The sequence below is a fragment of the Amblyraja radiata genome, chromosome 22, assembly GCF_010909765.2.
Source record: "Amblyraja radiata isolate CabotCenter1 chromosome 22, sAmbRad1.1.pri, whole genome shotgun sequence".
Taxonomy (NCBI): Eukaryota; Metazoa; Chordata; class Chondrichthyes; order Rajiformes; family Rajidae; genus Amblyraja; species Amblyraja radiata.
Window position 1 is genome coordinate 4983862 of NC_045977.1, and position 23492 is coordinate 5007353.

At 44.4% G+C, this 23492-nt stretch overlaps 1 protein-coding gene across 4 annotated transcripts in view; it reads right to left on the bottom strand.

The window, feature by feature from the left end:
* The window catches only part of nde1 (nudE neurodevelopment protein 1), a 57543-nt gene that overhangs the window by 11572 nt on the left and 22479 nt on the right, over positions 1-23492 (bottom strand). For all 4 annotated transcript variants that reach the window (XM_033040288.1, XM_033040286.1, XM_033040287.1 and 1 more), the window contains exons 4-7: positions 12376-12524; positions 9701-9837; positions 9451-9612; positions 8289-8371 (exon numbers count right to left, since the gene is read on the bottom strand). In XM_033040288.1, the coding sequence (XP_032896179.1) occupies positions 8289-8371; positions 9451-9612; positions 9701-9837; positions 12376-12524 (531 nt within the window). The remainder of the gene's footprint in view (positions 1-8288; positions 8372-9450; positions 9613-9700; positions 9838-12375; positions 12525-23492) is intronic.

Sequence of the window (23492 nt, forward strand, 5' to 3'; positions counted from 1 at the left end):
GCAGGAACGGAGCATTGATTGTGGATGATCAGCCATGATCATATTGAATGGCGGTGCTGACTCGGTGCCGAATGGCCTACTCTTGCACCTATGGTCTATTGTCGAAGTCATTGCATGCAAAGGATATGCAACAAAATACTAAACATGACTACTTTCATTTACATGACATTGGTGTTTCCCCAAACATTATGGTGCCCTGAAATGGGGAGGGGAAAACTGTGTATAAACACTGCTGTAATTTCTACATGGCGAGACCGAAATGTATAAAAATGATACGATTTTGGTCTGAATTAATTTATAATCATTGTCTTCAATGAAGACAAAACACAATAGTTCACACCACAAACATCGCCACAGCGGCACTAAAGTTCCCCACTGTGAGGGATGGAACCAAAGTGTAGTCAACCTCCTCGCCAATGTTCACCCGTGGTCGGGGCCTCCCGAGCACCCCGTAGTTGCCGCTACAGGCGGCCCGATGGTTAGGCCCTCTCACCAGGAACCTCTCGTCGGCCACCTTCCACCGGAGTCCGCGGCTCCCGATGTCCACAGGCCGCGCTGGGCGGAGATTTGCGCTGGCGACCCCCGGCAAAGGGTTCCAGGACACCGCGATGTTAAAGTCAGCGCCGCCCGCGTTGGGAGCTCCGCGATGTTGGAGCAGCGGCCCAGCACTCCAAGCAGCGATCCCAGGAAGGCCCCGCGCGCTCCGCGATGTTTTCAGTGCCTCGCCGCCGCAGCTGAAGCTCTGGACCGATCCCGGCAGGAAAGGCTGCGCCAATCCAGCTGGTAGGCCGCGAGGGGGTGGGGGGGGGGGGGGCGCGAGGACGAGACTCGGATAATAGCCGCATCCTCGCCAGGAAGCGATTGAAGGACGGTTTCCCCCTTACCCTACCCGCTTCCCCCCACATAAAATACCGAAAAGGAAAAAAAAAAAAAAACACTCAACAAAACAAAATTAAAAAAGACAGCCTGACCGTGGGCGGGGGCAGCTAGCAACAGCGCCACCGGATGTCCAGGATACAAAGTTTATTTTAAAGTACAATGTGGGGTTTGTGATGAGCTCAACTAGACTTAGTAAATGATAGCAGAAACAGATTGATTAAAAAGGGGGTTGAATAAACAAGGGATGAATTTGCAATCCTCTGTATTCTTAATCTATTCTCCAGTTGAGATTACTGACCCTTCTCTTGGAAACATTAAAGAGTACCGGCACACCACAGGGCTGTGTACTGAGCCCCATGCTCTACTCCCTCTTCACTCACGACTGTGTTCCTGCATTCAACACCAACATCATCATGAAGTTTGCAGACGACACAACAGTGATTGGGCTGATCACCAACGGTGATGAAACAAAATACAGGGCGGAGGTGCAGAACCTGGCGGACTGGTGCACATGTAATAACTTGTCACTAAACACCTCCAAGACCAAGGAGCTGATTATTGACTTCAGGAGGTCCCATAATGGAGAATACGCCCCAATCTCCATTTACGGAGAAAGTGTGGAGAGAGTGTCCAGCTTTAAGTTTCTGGGCACTCACATTTCTGAGGACCTCACATGGTCCACCAACACCGCTGCGCTGGTCAAGAAGGCACAGCAACGACTGTTCTTCCTGAGGACATTAAAAAAGACTGGTCTGCCCCAACAGCTGCTGACAACGTTCTACCGCTACACCACAGAGAGCATATTGACGTATGGCATCTCTGTGTGGTGTCTCAGCAGCACGGAGGCGGAGAGGAGAGCTCTTCAGCGCGTCGTCCACAGAGCGCAGAGGATCATTGGGACAGAGCTACCAGCCTTGGAGGGCATCTACCACACACGGTGCCTCAGGAAGGCCGTCAGCATCCATAAAGACTCATCACACCCCTGTAACGGACTGTTCGAACTACTTCCCTCCGGCAGACGTTACAAGGCCTTCTACGCCCGTACCTCCAGACTCAGAAACAGCTTTATTCCAAGAGCTATAGCGGCTCTGAACCGGCCCTGCTGAGTGCCCCCCATCCCCCCTGGACTGTCTCCCTCGGATGGTCACGACACACAGCTTATTTATTTATTTTACTTTTCTTTTTCATCGGTTGGAGCTGCATACTAAATCTCGTTGCACTGATGTGCAATGACAATAAAAGATATTATTATTATTATTATTAATAATTCCTGCTGTTGGGGAATAAACCAGTTTCTCACACTATCCACGTATTTGGCCAGTGCTTTCAAAGGATGGACAATCAAGATGGATTAAATGGCTCCTTCTGTGCAATACTTCACAAATCATTACTCCAACACAAAAATCATCTCAACTACTTACTATCCCTTCAATAGGGACAATCCTGCAATTGAAGTGGGAAGAATAACAGTAAACAGATGTCAGCACTAACAAATCTGATCAGCAATCGAGCATTGTGGCAGTTACCTGGGCTAGCTACCCAAGCCAAATCTTAATATATCTTGCCCACAATTGAATATCTTTAAAAAAAAAATATAAACAATATTGCCATAGCATATGAATTTAGCTCAAATCCATTAGAGCATTAAAAGTACACCAGTAAAAGTCCGACTACAACTTTAAACTAAAGACTAGGCAAAAAACGCACAGGACAAAGCAACAATTCAAACCTAAAAATATGATACACATTCTCAGAAACACTATAAATAAACCAATGCCTCCAGATATTGCTGTGGAATCTTTCCATGCAAGTATTCAGCCCACATGCAAATTAGTCCTTTAAGTCAGCTACCCCAAATTCGCATCCTGCAAGTAAAACAAATGAGAGCTTTAATTCCAAAACTGATCTATTCCATATTAAATGTCATGCGTTTCAGACTGCTATTCATAGAGTTAGAGTCAGAGCACAGGAACAGACCCTTGCGGCCCAACCTGTCCATGCCTACCAAGTTGCCTTCTCTAGCTAGTCCCGGTTGTTTGTATACGAAAGAACTGCAGATGCTGATTTACATCGAAGATAGACACAAAAATGCTCGAGTAACAGGCAGCTTCCATGGATAGAAGGAATGCCATCCACAGATGCTGCCTGTACCACCGTGTTACTCCAGCATTTTGTATCCATTTGTTGGTATTCGGCCCACATCAACATAAACCTTCCCTGTCATGTACCCGAATAAATGCCTTTTAAATGTTGCACCTGTTCCTAACTCTACCACTTACTCCAGCAGTTTGCTCCATGTATTCCACATGTGTGGGAAAAGTTACTGCTCAGTTCCATTTAAATCTTTCTCCTCTCCTTTAAATACACACCTTGATGTTAGACTCAACCCTGGAATAAAGAATGACCACTTTAATCTATGTGCCTCATGATTTTATATATCTCGGGCTCCAATTTCCTAGGGTGAAAACCCAAGCCTTATCCAGTCTCTCCTAATAACATAACCCCGTTAGTCCTGATAACATCTTTGTGGATCTTTTCAGTACAATGACTGCTTGTGGTTTATATCAGCAATTTGGACAAGAATGTAAAATTAGTCATAGGTGGTGTCATAGATAATATTCAAAAATTACAGCAGGATCTCAATCAGATGGGCGAGTGGGCTGATGAATGGTTAATATAGTTTAATGCAGTTAAATGTGAGGTGTTTTGGGACGTCAAACCAGGGCAGGACCTTCACATTGAATGATAGGGCCCTGGGGAGTGCTGTAGAGCAGTGGGATCGAGGAGTGCAGATACATAGTTCCCTGAAAGTGGCACCACAGGTAAATAGAGGTCTATTGCTACATTGGCCTTCATCAGTTAGGGTATTGAGTAAAGAAGTTGGGATGTTATGTTACAGTTGCACAAGACGTTGGTGAGGCAGCATTTGGAGTATTGTGTTCGGTTTTAGTCACCCACCTATAGGACAGCAGGGGATTTACAAGTATGTTACCAGGACTTGAGGGCCCCAGCTATTGAGAGAGGTTGGAATTTATTTGCCGGAGGGCAGGATGATGATGAGTGATCTTAGAGATACCCACCTGCTTAAAGAAGATCACCATCCCAGTACCGATGAAAACCAAGACCTCATGCCTAAAAGATGGCATTGGCTTGTGGCTTTGACATCCGCCATCATGAAACGTTGAGGGGCTAGATTTGGACTCATTAAATCCAGTCTACCCAGCGGCCTTGACCATTGCAGTTTGCCTACCACCATAACAGTTCCACTGATGATGCCATCACCCTACATTCATCCCTAGAACACCTGGATAAGAGAGACACGTACGTCAGACTCCTATTCATAGACCACAGCTCTGCCTTTAATAACATTACACCATCCAAGCATCACCAAACAGTCGAGGCTCTGCAACTGGATCCTCGACTTCCTGACCCACAGACACCAATCAGTGAGGATAGGGGACAAATCGTCCTCTACGATAATCCTCAACACTGATGCTCTGCAGGGCTGCGTTCTCAGCCGCCTTCTTTACTCCTTGTACATCCACAACTGTGCAGCCATGTACAAATCTGATGCAATTTTCAAATTCACAGACAACAACTCATCCATGCCTTCATCTCCTCCCGACTGGACTATTGCAACTCACTTCTCCTTGGCATCAGCTCCACCTACATCAACCGACTCCAACTGGTCCAGAACGCAGCCGCCCGACTCATCACCCATACCAAATCCTGGCATCACATCACTCCAGTCCTCAAACAACTTCACTGGCTTCCCATCTCCCACCGGATCACCTACAAAATCCTGATCCTCACCTACAAAGCCCTCCACCATCTGGCCCCCCCATATCTCATTGACCTCCTCTTCCCCTACCAACCCTCACTGTCCCTCAGATCCACATCAGCCGGTCTCCTCTCCATCCACAAGTCCAACCTCCGCAGTTTTGGGGACAGAGCCTTCTCCAGGGCAGCTCCCAGGCTCTGGAACTCCCTCCCCCAACTGATCCGCAATTCCGTGTCCCTCACCATCTTCCAGTCCCGCCTCAAGACCCATCTCTTCACCTCTGCCTATCCTTAGCCCCACGTCCCCGTCCCTTTTCATCTGTGCATTAATTGCCTCATACTGTGTTTTGTATTGAATTCTGTCTTTACTTTGTGTACTAGTCATGTCTCTACTATTTATTTCATTCCCCCTACATGTTTTTCCTCTACATGCTCAATTTTTGTAAGGTGTCCTTGAGACTCTTGAAAATCGCCCATAAATAAAATGTATTATTATTATTATTATTATTGTGGGTCGGATACCAAATAATGATAAGTAGTACAGGAACGAGATTGAGAACCTCGTGTGCTGGTGTCGAGACAACAACCTTTCTCTCAATGTCAGCAAGACAAAGAAGATAGTGACCCCAGTGTGCATTGACACGCCAAAGTAGAGATGGTTGAAACGACAAATTCCAAGGAGTCAATATCACGAACAACTTCTCCTGGACTATCCATATTGAAGCAATGACCAAGAAAGCACACCAACGCTATGCCTTGATCAGACTTTGCTGGCTTTACCTTGCACTAAACGTTATTCCCTTATCATGTATCTATACACAGTAAATGGCTTGTTTGTAATCATGCATTTTCTTTCAGCTGACTGGTTTGCACGCAACAAAATATTTTCACTATTCCTCGGTACGCAGAGCAATAAACTAAACCAACCAAACTAGAGGTGGACAGGATCATGAGGGGAATAGATCAGGGTAAATGCAGTCTTTTATCCACAGCAGGGGGAAAAAAAAACAAAAAAACAGGGGACAGAGGTTTAAGGCAAGGAGGGAATGATTTAATAGGAACCAGATGGACAACATTTTCCATGCAAATGGTGGTGGGTTTATGGAATGAGCTGCCAGAGGAACTAGTTGAGGCAGGTGCTTATAACAACATTTAAAATACATTTTGGAAATATATATAGAGGGATATGGGTCAAATGCAGAACGAACATCTTGGATAGCATGGGTAAGTTGGGCAGAAGTGCCTGCTTCCATGCTCGATGATTCCAAGTGCAATCTCATCAACGTCTTGTACAGTTGCAACATGTACGTCCCATGCTCAATGCTCTGACCACTTAAAGCACCACTGTCTGCCCGTGCTGCTGACTATGTATTCGTACCTCCAGGTCTACAACACTCACAGTAAATGGCAGGGCCCAGAAGTCCTACCCTCTTATAACTTACCAAACTGCAACACTTCAATATGCTTCTCTTTGGCCCGTTTTCCCCTTTGATCTAGACAAAGTTTAAGATTACACTATCTACCAGCCCACCAACTTATGCCTTCCACAAATTTACTAAATACATTCTCAAAAGGTGTTAAGATTAATGACAAACATTGGTCCCATCACAAACTCCCGTCAGGCCCTCATTAATCCTTTTCGTCCTGTCAAAATTTTCAATCAAATGAGACATGATTTCCTATGCACAATGCTGACCATCCAACAGAATGGAATAAATATTCCAATAGAATTTCCAAGTTTAAAAAAGTAATGCCCTATTGGCTGCCAATTTTCTTTGATTCTCATATCTCTTGAGCAGTTTACTATCACACATTCTCAAAGCAATTGGGATCAGCTGTTTATATCTAGTTTTAGAGATACAGCATGGAAACAGGCCTTTTGGCACACCAAATCTGTGCTGACCAACAACCACTAATTCTATCCTACACGCCAATGATAATTTACAGAAGCCAATTTACCTACAAGCGCTTGGAATGGGGGAGGAAAACCTGAGCACCCAGAGAAAACCCATGCACCCACAGAGAGAACGTATAAACTCTGTACAGACAGCACCCGTAGTCTGGATCGAACCTAGGTTTCTGGCATTGCAAGCAACTCTACCACTGCACTGCCCTAACTTATCTATTGCAAGATTTGCTGTTCATTCTGTACACACATATTTTAATTGACTTCAGTATAAATAGTATGAATGTTTATGAATTGGCAAAACTTTGCAAACAGTCACAGTACATTGGAAAACTGAATTATATGGTACAATTTATTGGGTTTTTAAAAAAAAATAATTCTCAGCATAATCTTTACACTTCACAAAATATTCAAAGTATCAAACCCTAATAAAGTATCAAACCTGGAAGCAACCTATAGTTCATACATCAAATCCAGGCGTCAAAGTTAATTTAACACGGAAGCAAATATACAATATCTACAATTTGTTTATGCTGCAATATCCTTTCACATTGCCTGTAATGGCAGTTGACTTTAAATAATTTGCATTGACAGAGAAGCTATGAGATATTGGAGAAGACTCAAATAGGAATGGTTTTCAAAACGCCTTAAACAGAATATTCCACATCATCATAACACTCAGTGTTTTGCATCCAAAACTGGTAACAATGAGTACATACAAACATGTCAAGATGCTTCACCTGAATAGTTCAGCTCTGGTGCCATCGAATTTATATCAGAACCAAAACATCCCATTTTTAATTGCATCGCCAAAAACATTGCATAAAATTACCGATGGATTCTTTAAAGAATATGGCATGTTTCAAGTGGTCGAATTACATAATTCCACAAGCAATGAACGATTACACTTTTCTAACAAGTTGCTTATGAACATAGGCCACACTGTGAAATAGTTAATATAAAGACATTAATTTATCAAGGAGCTAGGCTCTTCACCTCAATTAACATCGATCCCAACTCCCCTCCACCCTTAATTGCCCCAAGAATGGCTTAAAATCTGCAACTGATTTTAAGAGTCACTGTGACCACAAGCAATAACAAGAGTGTAAACAGTGAAGCTTCCTAGCAAGGGCAACAGGGCCAATGAAACTGGCAGCCAGTGCCACAACATGGTGCAAACCATTTAATATAAAATGACCCATGAACAAAAAACACCTTGGTCCGACTTCAGTCAGGAAAGAACGAAATACATCCTCAACTGCACATGATTGAACACCAGAGTAAAACATAAATGTCAGCTTCTTTGCTGTTTTAGAGAACTACATCAACCAATTCCTGCAGATATTCTGGATAATTCAACTGTTCGGCTTTTTCTATTTAACTCACCAAGGGATAAATTAGTGAAATATAAATAATTAAATTACTGCAGAATGAAGAAAATGTTCAATGTGATAAAAGTGCGTTGCAAAACTTGTAGATATTTGAAGGCGTTCAAAAAGATTCTCCCATCACAAGCTCACAAATTTAAAAAAGGGCAGGTATTATTAAACATTTAAATACGTAATTTCTGGAAAAATGTGCTGCCACTGATCCGTGCGAAATGCCCAGACTCGCCCACAATCTAATGTTTGTGCAATATAGTCATAAATTTACTGAAGGCGAGGATAAGAGTTAAAGAACCAACATATTCAATTAACCCTGCACTTAGTGCTGCGATTCTTACCCCAACTTTCCTAAGCAAGTCTCCCACTATGTTAAGTGCAGATATCCTGGCTGATGGAGTCAGAGGACTGCCAGTGTAACCATCTGGAAAAGATTAAACAAAGAGACAAATAATTAGGAGACATAATATTAACCAAATTATAGACTGATAAAGACTCATTGAGCATACCAGAGTGCTTTGAAACTTTAGTTTACAGGGAATAAGGCCATTTAAACATGAGGCTTGAGTTAATCCCCTCACCCAAAGATTCATCCTCAATTCATTACCACCCCACCAACTCTATTCTCTTTGGCATCTAACAATCGGAGTTTATCTCAAATATATTAAATGGTCAAGTGTCCAAAGTCATCTTTATCAGATGATAACCTCTCTGCAACTGCAACAGATGCAACACTTGTCCCTTTACCTCCCCCCTCGACTCCGTTCAAGGACCCAAGCAGTCGTTCCAGGTGCGACAGAGGTTTACCTGCATCTCCTCCAACCTCATCTATTGCTCTAGATGTCAGCAGATCTATATCGGTGAGACCAAGCAATAACCAAGCTGACCTCCCGGTGGCTCAGCACTTCAACTCCCCCTCCCACTCCGTCTCCGACCTCTCTGTCCTGGGTCTCCTCCATGGCCACAGCGAGCAGCACCGGAAATTGGAGGAACAGCACCTCATATTCCGCTTGAGGAGTCTGCATCCTGGGGGCATGAACATCGAATTCTCCCAATTTTGTTAGTCCTTGCTATCTCCTCCCCTTCCTCAGTCCCCCTGCTGTCTCCTCCCATCCCCCAGCCTTCGGGCTCCTCCTCCTTTTTCCTTTCATCCAAGTTACCAATGTAAATATATCACTGCATGAGTATCCAAAGTGCACCATTAAACAGGTGTTTAAGGTTAACAGCCCCCATTCTGCCCAAAATAGTTTAGTAGTCTTTTGTCACCAACTGGATTTAAATCCAACTTTAAACAAGCCCACTGTAAATTCTTTTTTCTTTTTTTTTTTAATATAAATAAAACTCGTGGAATAGAAAATCATTCATTTTCCACACCTATCATATTTCTCACAAATCCTGCAAGATTAATTTCTTGTCATGTTTCTGTTGACATATTTAATGACTGATAAACAAATGCCAAAACATCTCAGATCATTAAAACATCAATAAAAGTTTTGTAATTACCTTTTGTAATTAAGGAAGGTGTGTGGAACACACTGCTGGGTCCTTTGCAGAGGAGTGGGGTTGAAGGTATTGTGGATGCTTGCAATGATGTATTTTCAGACTCCACGGAGGGTTTTCTGATCGAATCTGGTTTTTGCTGTACTGCCAATTCTTGTCTCAGATCTGGAAGGACATTTATTTTTTTAAGTGCTAAATGTTCTGACAAAACTCAAGCATGTAATTGCACATGTAAAATAAAATAAACATGCACCTCTTGCTTCATCTTTCAGTCTTTGTACAGAAACCAGAAGGTTTTCTTTTTCATCGAGTTCACTCTCCAGGAAGGCGTTTCTCTCAATTGCCTGGTTCAGGCGCTGCTCAAAGTCTTCCAGGGACATAATAGTCGCTCTAGTAGAATTAAAAAGATATATAGGATCAATAATTACAAGTACCAAATTTCACAAGACAACAAAGGTCCAAAAACAAAGGCAACGTTATGATTTTCTATTTAAAATGCAAGTACAACGGCAATAAAATTTAAAAATTGTACATTGCAAACACTATTACAATATAAATACTTCCTAATCGTCGCTTAAACCAATGCTTGTTAAATCACTATACAATTAGATTCTATATCATTGTTGAACTAGTATTGAATTTGTTTTTAAAAAGTGTGCGTAATAAAATGGTTCATTAAAAATTCTCAATGTTGGTTACAAAATTCCATTTGCTCACTTTGACAGTGAAAAATCTGTACATTAAAATCTGTACTACAATAACTGTCAATATTTATTATTCCATACAAATAACAATTAATAACAAATGGCTGCGCAGTTCTCGGAAAAGTGAAAACCTGAAAGTATCTATTGTTAAATCACTGTCTGTATTTGACTACTTAACTTCAAGTAGGCATAGACCATTTTCTGTTTATCATATATGAAAGGCCCCCTACCTGGACACAGTCACTAAAGCTGCATGTTATTGGATGACTCTCAAACTAAAAAAGGTATTTTGGTCATAACTGTTCAAGAAATAAATGTTCATGAAAAGCTAAAGCTAGAAACCACACTTATTGTAAAAACCAATCACAGAACACCTTGATTCCTTAATAATTGGTTAATAAACTTACTAAAAGTCATACCATCGAAATATTCTTAAACATTTGCATTTCCTTCTGCTCAGTCTTTTTTTAAACAAACTTCCTGAAATTCCATATAAATACACCTAAACTCGTATCATGAACAGGAACGCCATTTATTCCAACAGACCAGAAAGACAGAGGGAGATAAATATTAAGGCATTTATATACGAGTTATGAGCTTTGGAAGTTTAAATGTTTCATATTAAATTGTTAAAACTTTTAAACTTTAATCAAATCATTTGTCAAAGTTAAAGTATAAACGTTACTAGTTTAACACATAATAGTTCAAGGATTTTTATTTATTGGATGCATTGAAACATTTAAAAGTTTAATTCACTGTGGACAAATCAGGAATCTTGGCTTTGGCAACAATCAAAGGCCTTTCTGCCTATGAATTCTGTAGCAATAGGATTTATGTATTGAATGCCCAGCAGTTCACTGGGACTTGGCCAACAGGAACCAATTCTGTGCAGCTGGTTTATACTGAAGATAGACACAAAATGCCAGAGTAACTCAGCTATTCAGGCAGCCTCTCTAGTGAAAAGGAATAAGTGACATTTCGGGTTGAGACCTTTCTTCAGACTGATGCATTTCCATGTTGTATTATGTTCACCCTATCCAGTCATTTGTTCAAGGACCATCATCCTCAATGGTATTCAAGAATGGAAACCGGATTAAGATTACATAATTGTACCAGAGGTTAAGGCAGGTACATAACATTTAAAATACATTCGTTCAGGTGCATGGATAGGAACGTTTTAGAGGGATATGGGCCAAGCGCAGGCAAATAGGACTAGCTTGGATGAGGCATCTAGATTGGCATGGACAAGTGGGGCTGAAGGGCTAATTTCCATGTGAAAACTATGACTCTGAGATTGAAGAATGAAGCATTCAATTTTGATCATAGATAGTTCGTCAAAAACAGTTCGATCACAAGTTGTACAAGTTTACAACTTCACTGAATTCCTTGAATAATGTGCAATTGTTCAAAGGAGCATTGTTAGGTAATGAAGCCCCACCAATACATCCATATAGCTCATCTCTCTCACATGCTAACCCAAGAACATAGCAATAAACTGTTGGGACTCTTGTTTGCTTTACAGATCATGTCCCAGTAATATGTATATTGATTTCTCCAGCTTCAAGTAACCCGTGCTTTCCCTCCCCATCTTTCCCCCACCCTAGTTCTCTGTCTGTCACAAATCATTGTCCTCCTGATTAATTTTACTGTTTGCATACCTCATTGTCACTTTCCCCTCAACCAACAATGAACCACTCTACATTTCCCTGATCAACGTCTGCTTTGATTTGTTGTTTCACACCTTACATTCTCTTTGCACCCATCCATATCTCCGGTTTCCCTCTCCTCTGACTCTGTCTGAAGGGTCTCGACCCAAAATGTCACCCATTCCTTCTCCCAAGAGATGCCGCCTGTCCCGCTGAGTTACACCAGCATTGTGTCTATTGTCAGTGTAAACCAGCATCTGCAGTTCCTTCCTACTCCCTCATGCCTCATCTTCTCTTTCAGCCCCCCCTTTCCTGCCCAATCCCCGTTATCCTTAGTATTTTTAAAAATGTATTGGTCTGGCTTAAATATACTTCGTATCTAAGCACTCAGCCCATGGAAAAACCAAAGTAGTAAAACAAATAGTTTTTTAAAAGTTGACCCTTTATCTTTAAGACGTGGATAATTTATAAACTCTCCAGCCAATGGAAACAGCTCACCCAAGGTCCCTTTTATTTTTATCATAAACTAACAGCTGTTGCAAACCTTCGACACAGTGTTACATGCAAAGAAACAATACCTTTTTGCCCTTTCCAAGTCATCATTGGCTTGTTCCAGTTCTCTGATGTACTTTTGCAGTTGATCTTTAACTGCTGTGGTTTCAGTGAGCCCATCTTGCAGAAAACTAATGCGTTTATAATTCTCCGAATGGTGTTCTTCTAGCTTTTCCTGAAATACAAAAATTAGGAGCCGGTTTAACAAGGACTGATGACTTGCTTCACGTGTTAGTCTAATATGGGGTAAATAAATGCAATTTCTCCTTGGCTCAAATTCTTTATGCATTTCTCCTTTGTCCAAATTAATCAAGTCTAGAATCAAGAACTAATATTACATATCAATAATCCTTCATTAGAATTACTCTAGTAACTCCAACATTTGTTTATTGTTTTCCAGCATCAGCAGGTCTTTGATCAGCCAATATGTACCATCTGCAATAGCTTACTGAGATTCCTATAGCACCACACACCAACATCGAGCCGTATTTTGTTTGTTGGAAAATAGGAGGAATAGAAAATTGAAAAACATATTCAAATTGCTCTTGTAATAGATGGCAATATCTGCCATTAAATGACATCTATTGGATTAAATTTTTTTAATGCATTTACCATTAGACAAATTCAACAAGAAACACCAGCTGCAGCACTGGCCATTCACTTGCCATGGGAATCTGACCTCATTTCCAACTCTGAGGAATTAACTAAACTTTGAAAGGATGTAGTTAAAATTCTGGATGTGCTAAAATAGCAAAAAGGGAGGCACGAGATGAACTAGATGCACTTGCAAGAATACAAATCAATCTTCCCAGATGGAATACATCCTAAACTGCTGAAGGAAGTAAGCAGAGGCCTTGGCTATAATGTAAATTCCATATGCATTTTTGCATGCATTAAAGATTCATGGATAAAGCCCGATATCATAAATTGCACCCGTTGCATCCTTCAATAAAAAAGATGTCGGAATCAATCCAGCAACCACTGACTAGTCAGTTTAGCCCTTAATGGAAGTAGTTCTGCAAACAAAAGTCAACAGAAATAGTACATGAATCAATCGATCAGAGAAAACCAGCATGGATTTACTAATGGTAATTAGTCCCCAAATTGATTAATCTTCTTGAAGTAGTGAAAATGTGTTATTTCTTTGTTCTAAAATGGCATAATAGGCTTGTCACCAATATTCAAGCTGACGGAAGTTGTGCACCAGAGATAGACCATTTGCTAAATTTAGTATGAAATAGTCGCAATTTATTTATTTATTCGATTGGAGGCGTCTCTCTCTATGCACATGGCCATTTTTGCACATATGCCCAGTGTGTGCCACATACAATATACTAATTTGCAGATAAAATTACGAGTCGTCCTTAAATACAGGAGAAATGCTGGAAGACTGGAGGGTGGTAAATGTTGTGCCTCTATTCAAGAAGGTATGCAGAGAAAATTCTGGGAACAATATGCAAGTGAGCTTAACATCTATAGTTGGAAAGTTACTAGAGTATTCTGAGGGATAGGTTATACAGGCATTTGGATGGACAAGGGTTGATAACGAATAGTCAGCATGGTTTTGTACGTGGGAGGTCATGTCTCACAAATCTGAGTTTTATTTGAAGATGTGACCAAAAAGGTCAATGAGGCCAGAGCTATAGATGTTGTATACATGGATTTCAGTGAGGCATTCAACAAGGTTCCGCATGGTAAGCTGCTCTGGAAGGTTAGATCGCATGGGATCCAAGGAGAGATAGCTGAATGGATAACAAATTGGCTTCATGGAAGGAAGCAGAGTGTGATGGTGGAAAGTTACTTCTTGGACTGGAGGCCTGCGAGTCGTGGTGTGCATCAGGGATCGGTGCTGCGCCCGTTACTGTTTGTTGTCTACATTAATGATTTGGATGAGCACATACAGGGCAAGATTAGCAAGTTTACTGAGGATACAAAAATGGGTGGGTTTGCAGATAGTGAAGATGGTTGTGAAAAATTGCAGCAGGATCTTGATCAATTGGCCAGGTGGGCGGAGGAACGGTTGATGGAATTAAAAACAGAGAATTGAGGTGTTGCATTTTAGGACGTCTACACCGTGAATGGTAGAAGGGCTCGAAATTAACGGTAGCCCGGGTGCCACTGACCACTCAAAGCGCCGCCGGGCAACCTAAACACCGAGTCATTTTGCCCGGCTTGGCAACCAGATACTGGTTTGTACCGAAGATAGATATAAAAACTGGAGTAACTCCGCGGATCAGGCAACATCTCTGGAGAAAAGGAACGCAACGTTTTGTGTCGGCGGTGACGGCTGTAATGCGTGGGAAGGATACTAGGTGCGGGGTGACGAAGGGATGCAGCGAATGACGAGCCCCGAACAGCGGCAGCAGCGGCCGCGGCAGCAGCTCCATCTCCTCCTCCTCCTTCCCCCCGCCCTGATAAGGGCCGCTGCTTGCAAACCCTCTAACAGTGCTTTAAAAAAAAAAAACCCTCCCGCACACCAAGACCGGGAAGAGGGAGAGAGGGGGAGACCTCGGCGTGCGGGTTTTTCTTTTAAGCGGTTATCGCCGTTAGCAGGTTTGCAAGCAGCTGCCGCTAACAGGGAGGAGGAGATGGAGCCGCTGTCGCGGCTGGTGTGCGGGGCCCGTCATTCGCTCCCACACTTCTGAAGCAGCTGCAGCATAGATCCTATAGCTATAGGATCTTTGAGCTGCACTGCTCGGCCCTGCACCTTGCTGTTGGCTGGCGGAGGTGGGAGGCGGTGGCGAGGAGTTCCCAATGGCCAAGGCAGCGGGGCGATGTTGTCCGAGGAGCGCTGACCTTCCTTCCTCCACACCTTGCCCCCCCCCCCCCCCCCTCTCTCTCTCTCTCGTACGCCCCCTCCACCCCCCCCCCATTATCCTGGGACACCCTCCTCTCCATCCTGCACTGATCCCCATTCTCGCCTCTATTCAGTCCTCAATGACATCCCCTGTGCTCCCCTCCCCATCTCCCCCCCAATCTATTCATCCTGCGCTCATCACCCTATCCACCTTGCATTGATTCTCCTGCCACCACCCCCCCCCCACCCCCCCATCCATCCTACACTGGTTCCCCAATTCACCCTGTACTAATCCACGCATTCATCCCGTACTGACATTTACCCTGCACCTTCCCCTCATTCATCCTGTAGTGATCACCCATTCATGCTGCACAGACCCTCCGATCCACACTGTACTGACCCCCCCCCCCCCCCACCCCCAATTCATCCTGCGCTGATCTCCCCTCCCATCCATCCTGTACTGATCCTCCCATTCAAGAAGAATGGGGGGAACAGTCTGAAGGGTCTCGACCCGAAACGTTGCCCATTTCCTTCGCTCCATAGATGCTGCCTCACCCGCTGAGTTTCTCCTATCGCCATCCATCCCGTACTGAACCCCCCCCCCCACATTCAACACCACTGACATCCCCCGTGCTCTCCCCTCACAATTTTACTTACTCCAACCAACACGTACTAATTCACCTGCCTCAATCCATCCATTCTGCACTGATTGCCTTCTAACCTCCCCCCCCCCACCCCACCATCTATTCACCCCGCACTTTCACACACTCCCCCCTCCCTGACCCTATTGCCTTCAGAGCGAACATTGACTATGTTTGATAACGGAATGCAATCAAATGTGTTTTAATTCCCAATGTTAATATTTGTTTTAATCTATAAAGATGGATTAATTATATTGTGAACACGTGAAACATTAAAACCGCAGTGTTCGATTGTCACTGCTACCATTGACATGTTATTACAGAATTCATTTTAACGGCAAATCAATGCTCTTAATATGACAAATGACAATGACAAACTCCTGTTTGTCAGCTATAAAAACCTGGATGCAACATAACTTCCTCAAACTCAACAGCGATAAGACAGAATTCCTCCTCATAGGCTCCAAAGCCACACTCAGCAAAATCAATAACCCCACTCTCACAATCGACGGCACCACTGTCTCCCCATCTCCCCAGGCCCGCAACCTTGGCGTGATCTTTGATTCCACCCTCTCCCTTGAGCCTCACATCCGCTATGTCATTAAAACCTCCTTCTTTCATCTCCGCAACATCGCCAAAATTAGACTCTCTCTCACACCTCCCGCTGCTGAAAGACTCATCCATGCCTTCATCTCCTCCCGACTGGACTACTGCAACTCACTTCTCCTTGGCATCAGCTCCACCTACATCAACCGACTCCAACTGGTCCAGAACGCAGCCGCCCGACTCATCACCCACACCAAATCCTGGCATCACATCACTCCAGTCCTCAAACAACTTCACTGGCTTCCCATCTCCCACCGGATCACCTACAAAATCCTTATCCTCACCTACAAAGCCCTCCATCATCTGGCCCCCCCATATCTCACTGACCTCCTCTCCCCCTACCAACCCTCACCGTCCCTCAGATCCACAATTCCAACCTCCGCAGTTTTGGGGACAGAGCCTTCTCCAGGGCAGCTCCCATGCTCTGGAACTCCCTCTCCCAACTGATCCGCAATTCCGTGTCCCTCACCATCTTCCAGTCCCGCCTCAAGACCCATCTCTTCACCTCTGCCTATCCTTAGCCCCACGTCCCCCTCCCTTTTCATCTGTGCATGAATTGCCTTATATTGTGTTTTGAATTGAATTCTGTCTACTTTGTGTACTAGTTATGTCTCTACTATTTATTTCATTCCCCTTACACGTTTTTCCTCTACCTGCTAAATTTTTGTACGGTGTCCTTGAGACTCTTGAAAGGCACCCATAAATAAAATTTATTATTATTATTATTAATATGGAGTATCAGTACTGTAGTTATTTAATGAGCAACATTCACAACTATACGTACACATATATGTTACCATGGCCCAGGATTTATTGACACAGGTTGATCATATGCTGAATAACCCAAGCACATTTTTGTTTGGAAGTGGAAAGAACTAATAGAAATTGCATTAATTGCAATGTGTAAAGAGTTGAGATACTGTCTTATAATTTTGCTGCATGTCATTGTGAGATATATCATGTCTTGATTGGTGAATGTTTAGTTTGTGACTTTATTTGAAGCAGAAATAATATGTGAATGCTTCATTGAGCATAATTCGGACTGGTAACTACGCACTTCGTCCGCGCACATTATCGCACGCTTCATGCAAGCCGTCTTAAATGACCACCTAAACTGTCTTTGGCAACCTAAAAAGCTGCCCGGGTGGCAACAGGGGAAAAAAGTTAAGCGAGAGCCCTGGGTAGGCCTCTGGGAAGTGTTGTAGAGCAGAGGGGTCTAGGTGTGCAGGTGCATGGTTCCTTGAAGGTCGAGTCGCATGTAGATAAGGTGGTTAAAAAGGCTTTTGGCACATTGGCCTTGATCAGTCAGAGTATTGAGTATAGAAGTTGGGAGGTCATGTTGCAGTTAGTATTGTGTTCAGTTCTGGGAACCATGTTATAGGAAGATATTGTCAAGCTTGAAAGGGTTCAGAGAAGATTTGCGAGGATGTTGCCAGGACTAGAGGGTCTGAGCTAAAGGGAGAGGTTCAGTTGACTGGGTCTCCAAGCCTTGGTGCGCAGGAGGATGAGGGGTGACCTTATAGAGGTGTATAAAATCATGGGAGGAATAGATCGGGTAGATGCACAGAGTCTCTTGCCCAGAGTGGGGGAATCGAGGACCAGAGGACATGGGCTTAAGGTGAAGGGGAAACGATTTAATAGGAATCTGAGGGGTAACTTTTTCACACAAAGGGCGGTGGGTGTATCGAACGAGCTGCCAGAGGAGGTAGTTGAGGCTGGGACTACCCCAATATTTAAGAAACATTTGGACAGGTACATGGATAGGACAAGTTTGGAGAGATATGGACCAAACGCAGGCAGGTGAGACTAGTGTAGCTGGAACATGTTGACCGGGTGTGGACAAGTTGGGCCGAAGGGCCTGTTTCCACACTGTTTCACTCTGACTATAACAGAGCTTTGAGGCATGATGAACAATGGGAACAGATGGACAGATTGCAAAGGGCAGGTTCGTGAAATAGATAGATGAAATTCAATTTTGAAAAATGCGAGTACAGGTGCACAACCTTTTATCCGAAAGCCTTGGGACCAGACACTTTTCGTAATTCAGAATTTGTCGGTCTTCGGAATGGAAATTTTTTAGCGTAGATTTTAATGGCTGGCTCAGTGGTAGAGTGCTCGGCTCATATCCGCAAGGTCGCGAGTTTGCGCCTTGATCCTGGCAGTTACTCGATCGCGAGTTTGAGTCTTCAATGTCGTTTTTTCTTGCAGAATAAATGTTTGTATGAAATGCAGTGTAGGAGAGGTGTACTGACTGTGTGGGCAGAACTTTGGAAGTGATTGCCCACCAGTCTAAAAAGCCGCTGTGTCTCCCTGTGTCTGGGATAGTAGGGGGCGATCAAACAGCACAATACCCCCCTCCCCCTCCAACTCCAGAGGAATCCGCTCCCCGATGGGCCGCTACGGCGACAAGTGGCAGTTTGCCCACAGCCCGAGCTGCGCCCCCTCATCCGCCACCCCAAGAACAAGACGTACCTTGCACACCATCAGCTTCTGCCCCTACGTGTTCCTCTGGAGTTGGAGCGGGGCTGGGCTGGAGTTGCTGCTGGCTGTGGGTCTCTGGGATCTCCGTGCTTGCAGTGGGCCTGGGGGTCGGTGGGCAGCGGTGGGAGCTGTGGAGCCTGTAGACCTACCTCCGTGGAGCTAGCCAGCTTCGGAGCGTGGAGAGCTGCGGGGGCGAGCTGCTGCGACCCGACTCCGGTGGATGTTGACACCGGGAGCTCGCGGGTCCCCGGTGGGAGACTGCTTTGTGGGGCACCGGCAGCGGCGACTTCTCCCGTCCAAATTACGGGGTTGAGAGTGACTTGGAGGGGGGCCTTACAACTCCCGGCGCGGCTGTAAATTGCCGCAGACTTGCTAGCACCTGCCGGGGGCTCCAACATCAAGACCCGGGGCAGGGCCCTACATCGCCCGGCGTGGCTTTGAGTGGCCGCGGACTTGCTAGCGCCCGCCGGGGGCTTTGACCTCGACTTCGGGAGAGGAATGGAGAGCAGGGGAGAGACAAGTCTTTGCCTTCCATCACAGTGAGGAGGAGACTCACTGTGATGGATGTTTATGTGAATTGAATTGTGTTGGTGTGCGTCTTGGTTCTTTTTTTGTATGGCTGCAGAAACCAAATTTCGTTTGAACCTCATGTGATGTTCAAATGACATATAAAAGGTATTGTTATTATTGTATTGGTGTCCCGTTGGTCCTGACGTCTCCGGCCACCCCCCTGGACTGGAGCTGAGACTGGGAACTGTACCGCCCTTGCCCCCTCCCTCTGCAACTGCAAACAACCCCACTCTCTTGCAAGGGCGGTACAGTTCCCGGAGGATGGCAGGTGGCCGGAGACGTCAGGAACAAAACAGGAACCCGCTCCCCGATGGGCCCCTACGACGCCCCGAGCTGCGCCCTGTCATCCGCAACCCAGGTTCCTCTGTAGTTGGAGAGGGGCTGGGCTGGGGTGCTGTTGGCTGTGGGTCTCTGGGTTCTCCGTGCTTGTGGTGGGCCTGGTGGTCGGTGTCCAATTGGTCCTGACGTCTCCGGTGACTGGCACGGTCCTGCTGCAATCGCCGACGTGAAGACAGCGCAAAGCCCCCGCGCCGGTGCAATGGGCGGGGAGCTGGAGAGGGGAGGGAAGGGGTCACACACATGGCCGGGAAGCAGAGGGGCGTAGGTGGGGTGAAACTGAAGGGAGCGACAATCTGCACTGTGTATCGTGAGTCTACCGTGGGAACTTTTTAACTCAGCGGGCAGGCAGCAGCATATTGTCAATTATTAACCCTCCCGCGCAATATACCTTCACCTTCTCTTTTATGAATGGGGATTTAGTTCCCCTTTCTTCGAGGACCGACCGGAGGTTCTGCTGTCACCTCTGCGGGCCGCCCTCGGTGAGAATCATTTGAGACATGCTGAATTTCCTTCGTTTTCTGAGGAAGTAAAGGCTTTGGTATGCTTTCTTTGCTGTGGCAGCAATGTGATTGTACCACAATAAACTGTTGGTGATATTTATGCTGAAGAACTTGAAACTCCCAACCATCTCAACTTTAGCACCATTGATACAGGTTGGGGCAAGTATTCCACCCCAATTTCTGAAATCAATGACAAAATTCCTGTCTTTTGCTGACACTAAGGGAGTTGTCTTGACACCACCCTACTAAGATTAATCCACTTCCTGTATTCCATCTCATTATTCCAGATCTGACCTACTATGGTTGTGTCATTAGCAAAAGGAGTTAGATCACAATTTGGCAGCAAGTCAAGTGTACAAGTGTATTATAATGGGCTGGGAATTCATTCTTGCAGGGTGCCAGTGTTGAGAATTGTCAAAGGATGTATTGTCGCCAATCCTTATTGATTGCATTGCATTGGTCAGGAAGTCAACGATCCCGTTATCGAAGGGAGCGTCGTGCCCTAGGTCCAAGAGTTCAGTTGGGATAATGATGTTGAAGGCGGAGCTCTAGTCAAGGAATAGGGGTTTGACATGAGTCTCCTTGTTGAGTGTAGGGCCATGAAAATGGCACCTGCTGTGGACCGGTTACAGTTATTGGCAAATTGCAAAGGATCAAGTTCATCTGGGGGTTGGAGTTGATGTACGCCATTACCAATACCTTGAAACATTTCACGATGAAGGAGGCTGGAGCCACTGTGTGATACTCCACAAGTTAACCTTGCTTTCTCTGGCATGGGATTGATAGTAGTGGAATGGAACAGGGAGAGTGAAAGATGTCTTGAAAACCTGCTGCCAACTAGTCCGCCCAGTTTCCAAGCACAAGACAGGGGACCTCCCAGGTCAGGTGCTTTGTGGGCATTTGTTCTCAGGAGAGTTGATCTGACATTTGTCACAGTACTTTTGTTGGTAACAATTCCCATCATTTGTGCCGACCCAGTTTACCATTACAAAGCAGTCCTCAAGAGCCGTCATGGCCAAACATGTCACATTATAATTTGGGGGAAATTTCTGACGTTGAAAACTCCCATTGAATAGTTCTCATAAACCCTTATGTAACCTGGAAATCAACTGTATTTGCAATTCTAGCTGATCACATTCATTACATTTCATCCAAACCTCTTACCACTTACACAGTGACAATTACATCCACCATCACCTACAAGTCAGTTAATTCTGCAGGTTGCACAGTAGATTTAGAAACATAAAAAATAGGTGCAGGAGTAGACCATTCGGCCCTTCGAGCCTGCACCGCCTTTCAATATTATCATGGCTGATCATCCAACTCAGTATCCTGTACCTGCCTTCTTTCCATACCCACTGATCCCTTTAGCCACAAGGGCCACATCTAACTCCCTCTTAAATATAGCCAATGAACTGGCCTCAACTACCTTCTGTGGCAGAGAATTCCACAGATTTACCACTCTCTGTGTGAAAAATGTTTTTCTCAACTCGGTCCTAAAAGACTTCCCCCTTATTCTTAAACTGTGACCCCTTATTCTGGACTTCACCAACATCGAGAACAATCTTCCTGCATCTAGCCTGTCCAACCCCTTAAGAATTTTGTAAGCTTCTATAAGATCCCCCCTCAATCTTCTAAATTCTAGCGAGTACAAGCCAAGTCTATCCAGTCTTTCTTCATATGAAAGCCCTGCCATTCCAGGAAACAGTCTGGTGAACATTCTCTGCATTCTCTCCATGGCAAGAATGTTTTTCCTCAGATTAGGAGACCAAACTGTACACAATACACCAAGGCCCTGTACAACTGCAGTAGAACCTCCCTGCTCCTATACTCAAATCCTTTTGCTATGAATGCTAACATACCATGCACTTTCTTCACTGCCTGCTGCACCTGCATGCCTACTTTCAATGACTCAATGACTGGTGTACCATGACATCCAGGTCTTGTTGCATCTCCCCTTTTCCTAATCGGCCACCATTCAGATAATAGTCCACTTTCCTGTTCTTGCCACCAAAGTGGATAACCTCACATTTATCCACATTATACTGCACCTGCCATGCATCTGCCCACTCACCCAACCTATCCAAGTCACCTTGCAGCCTCCTAGCATCCTCCTCACAGCTAACACTGCCCCCCAGCTTTGTGTCATCCGCAAACTTGGAGATGTTGCATTCAATTCCCTCATCCAAATCAATAATATATTGTAAATAGCTGGGGTCCCAGCACTGAGCCTTGCGGTACCCCACTAGTCACTGCCTGCCATTGTGAAAAGGACCCGTTTACTCCTACTCTTTGCGTCCTGTCTGCCAGCCAGATCTCTATCCACATCAATACCGAACCCCCAATTCCGTATGCTTCAAGTTTGCATACTAATCTCTTATGTGGGACCTTGTGGAAAGCCTTCTGAAAGTCCAGATAACACATCCACTGGCTCTCTCTATAAGATTCATCAGACATGATTTACCTTTCATAAATCCATGCTGACTTCGTCCAATGATTTCACCACTTTCCAAATGTGCTGCTATCCCATCTTTAATAACTGACTCTAGCATTTTCCCCACTACCGATGTTAGACTTACTGGTCTGTAATTCCCCGTTTTATCTCTCCCTCCCTTTTTAAAAAGTGGTGTTACATTAGCTACCCTCCAATCCTCAGCAACTCCAGAATCTAACGAGTTTTGAAAAATTATCACTAATGCATCCACTATTTCTGGGGCTACTTCCTTAAGTACTCTGGGATGCAGCCTATCTGCATCCCTGGGGATTTATCGGCCTTTAATACATTTAATTTACCTAACACCACTTCCCGATTAACCTGGATTTCACTCAGTTCCTCCATCTCATTTGACCCCCGGTCCACTGCTATTTCTGGCAGATTATTTATGACAGAACCAAAGTAGTTATTCAATTGGTCTGCCATGTCCTTGTTCCCCTTGATCAATTCACCTGTTTCTGACTGCAAGGGACCTACATTTGTTTTAACTAATCTTTTTCTCTTCACATAGCTATAAAAACATTTGCAGTCAGTTTTTATGTTCCCTGACAGTTTTCTTTCATAATCTATTTTCCCTTTCCTAATTAAGCCCTTTGTCCTCTGCTGGACTGAATTTCTCCCAGTCCTCTGGTAGGCTGCTTTTTCTGGCTAATTTGTATGCTTCATCTTTTGTTTTGATTGTTTTAGCAATCAATTCATTTTTTTCCAACCAGTC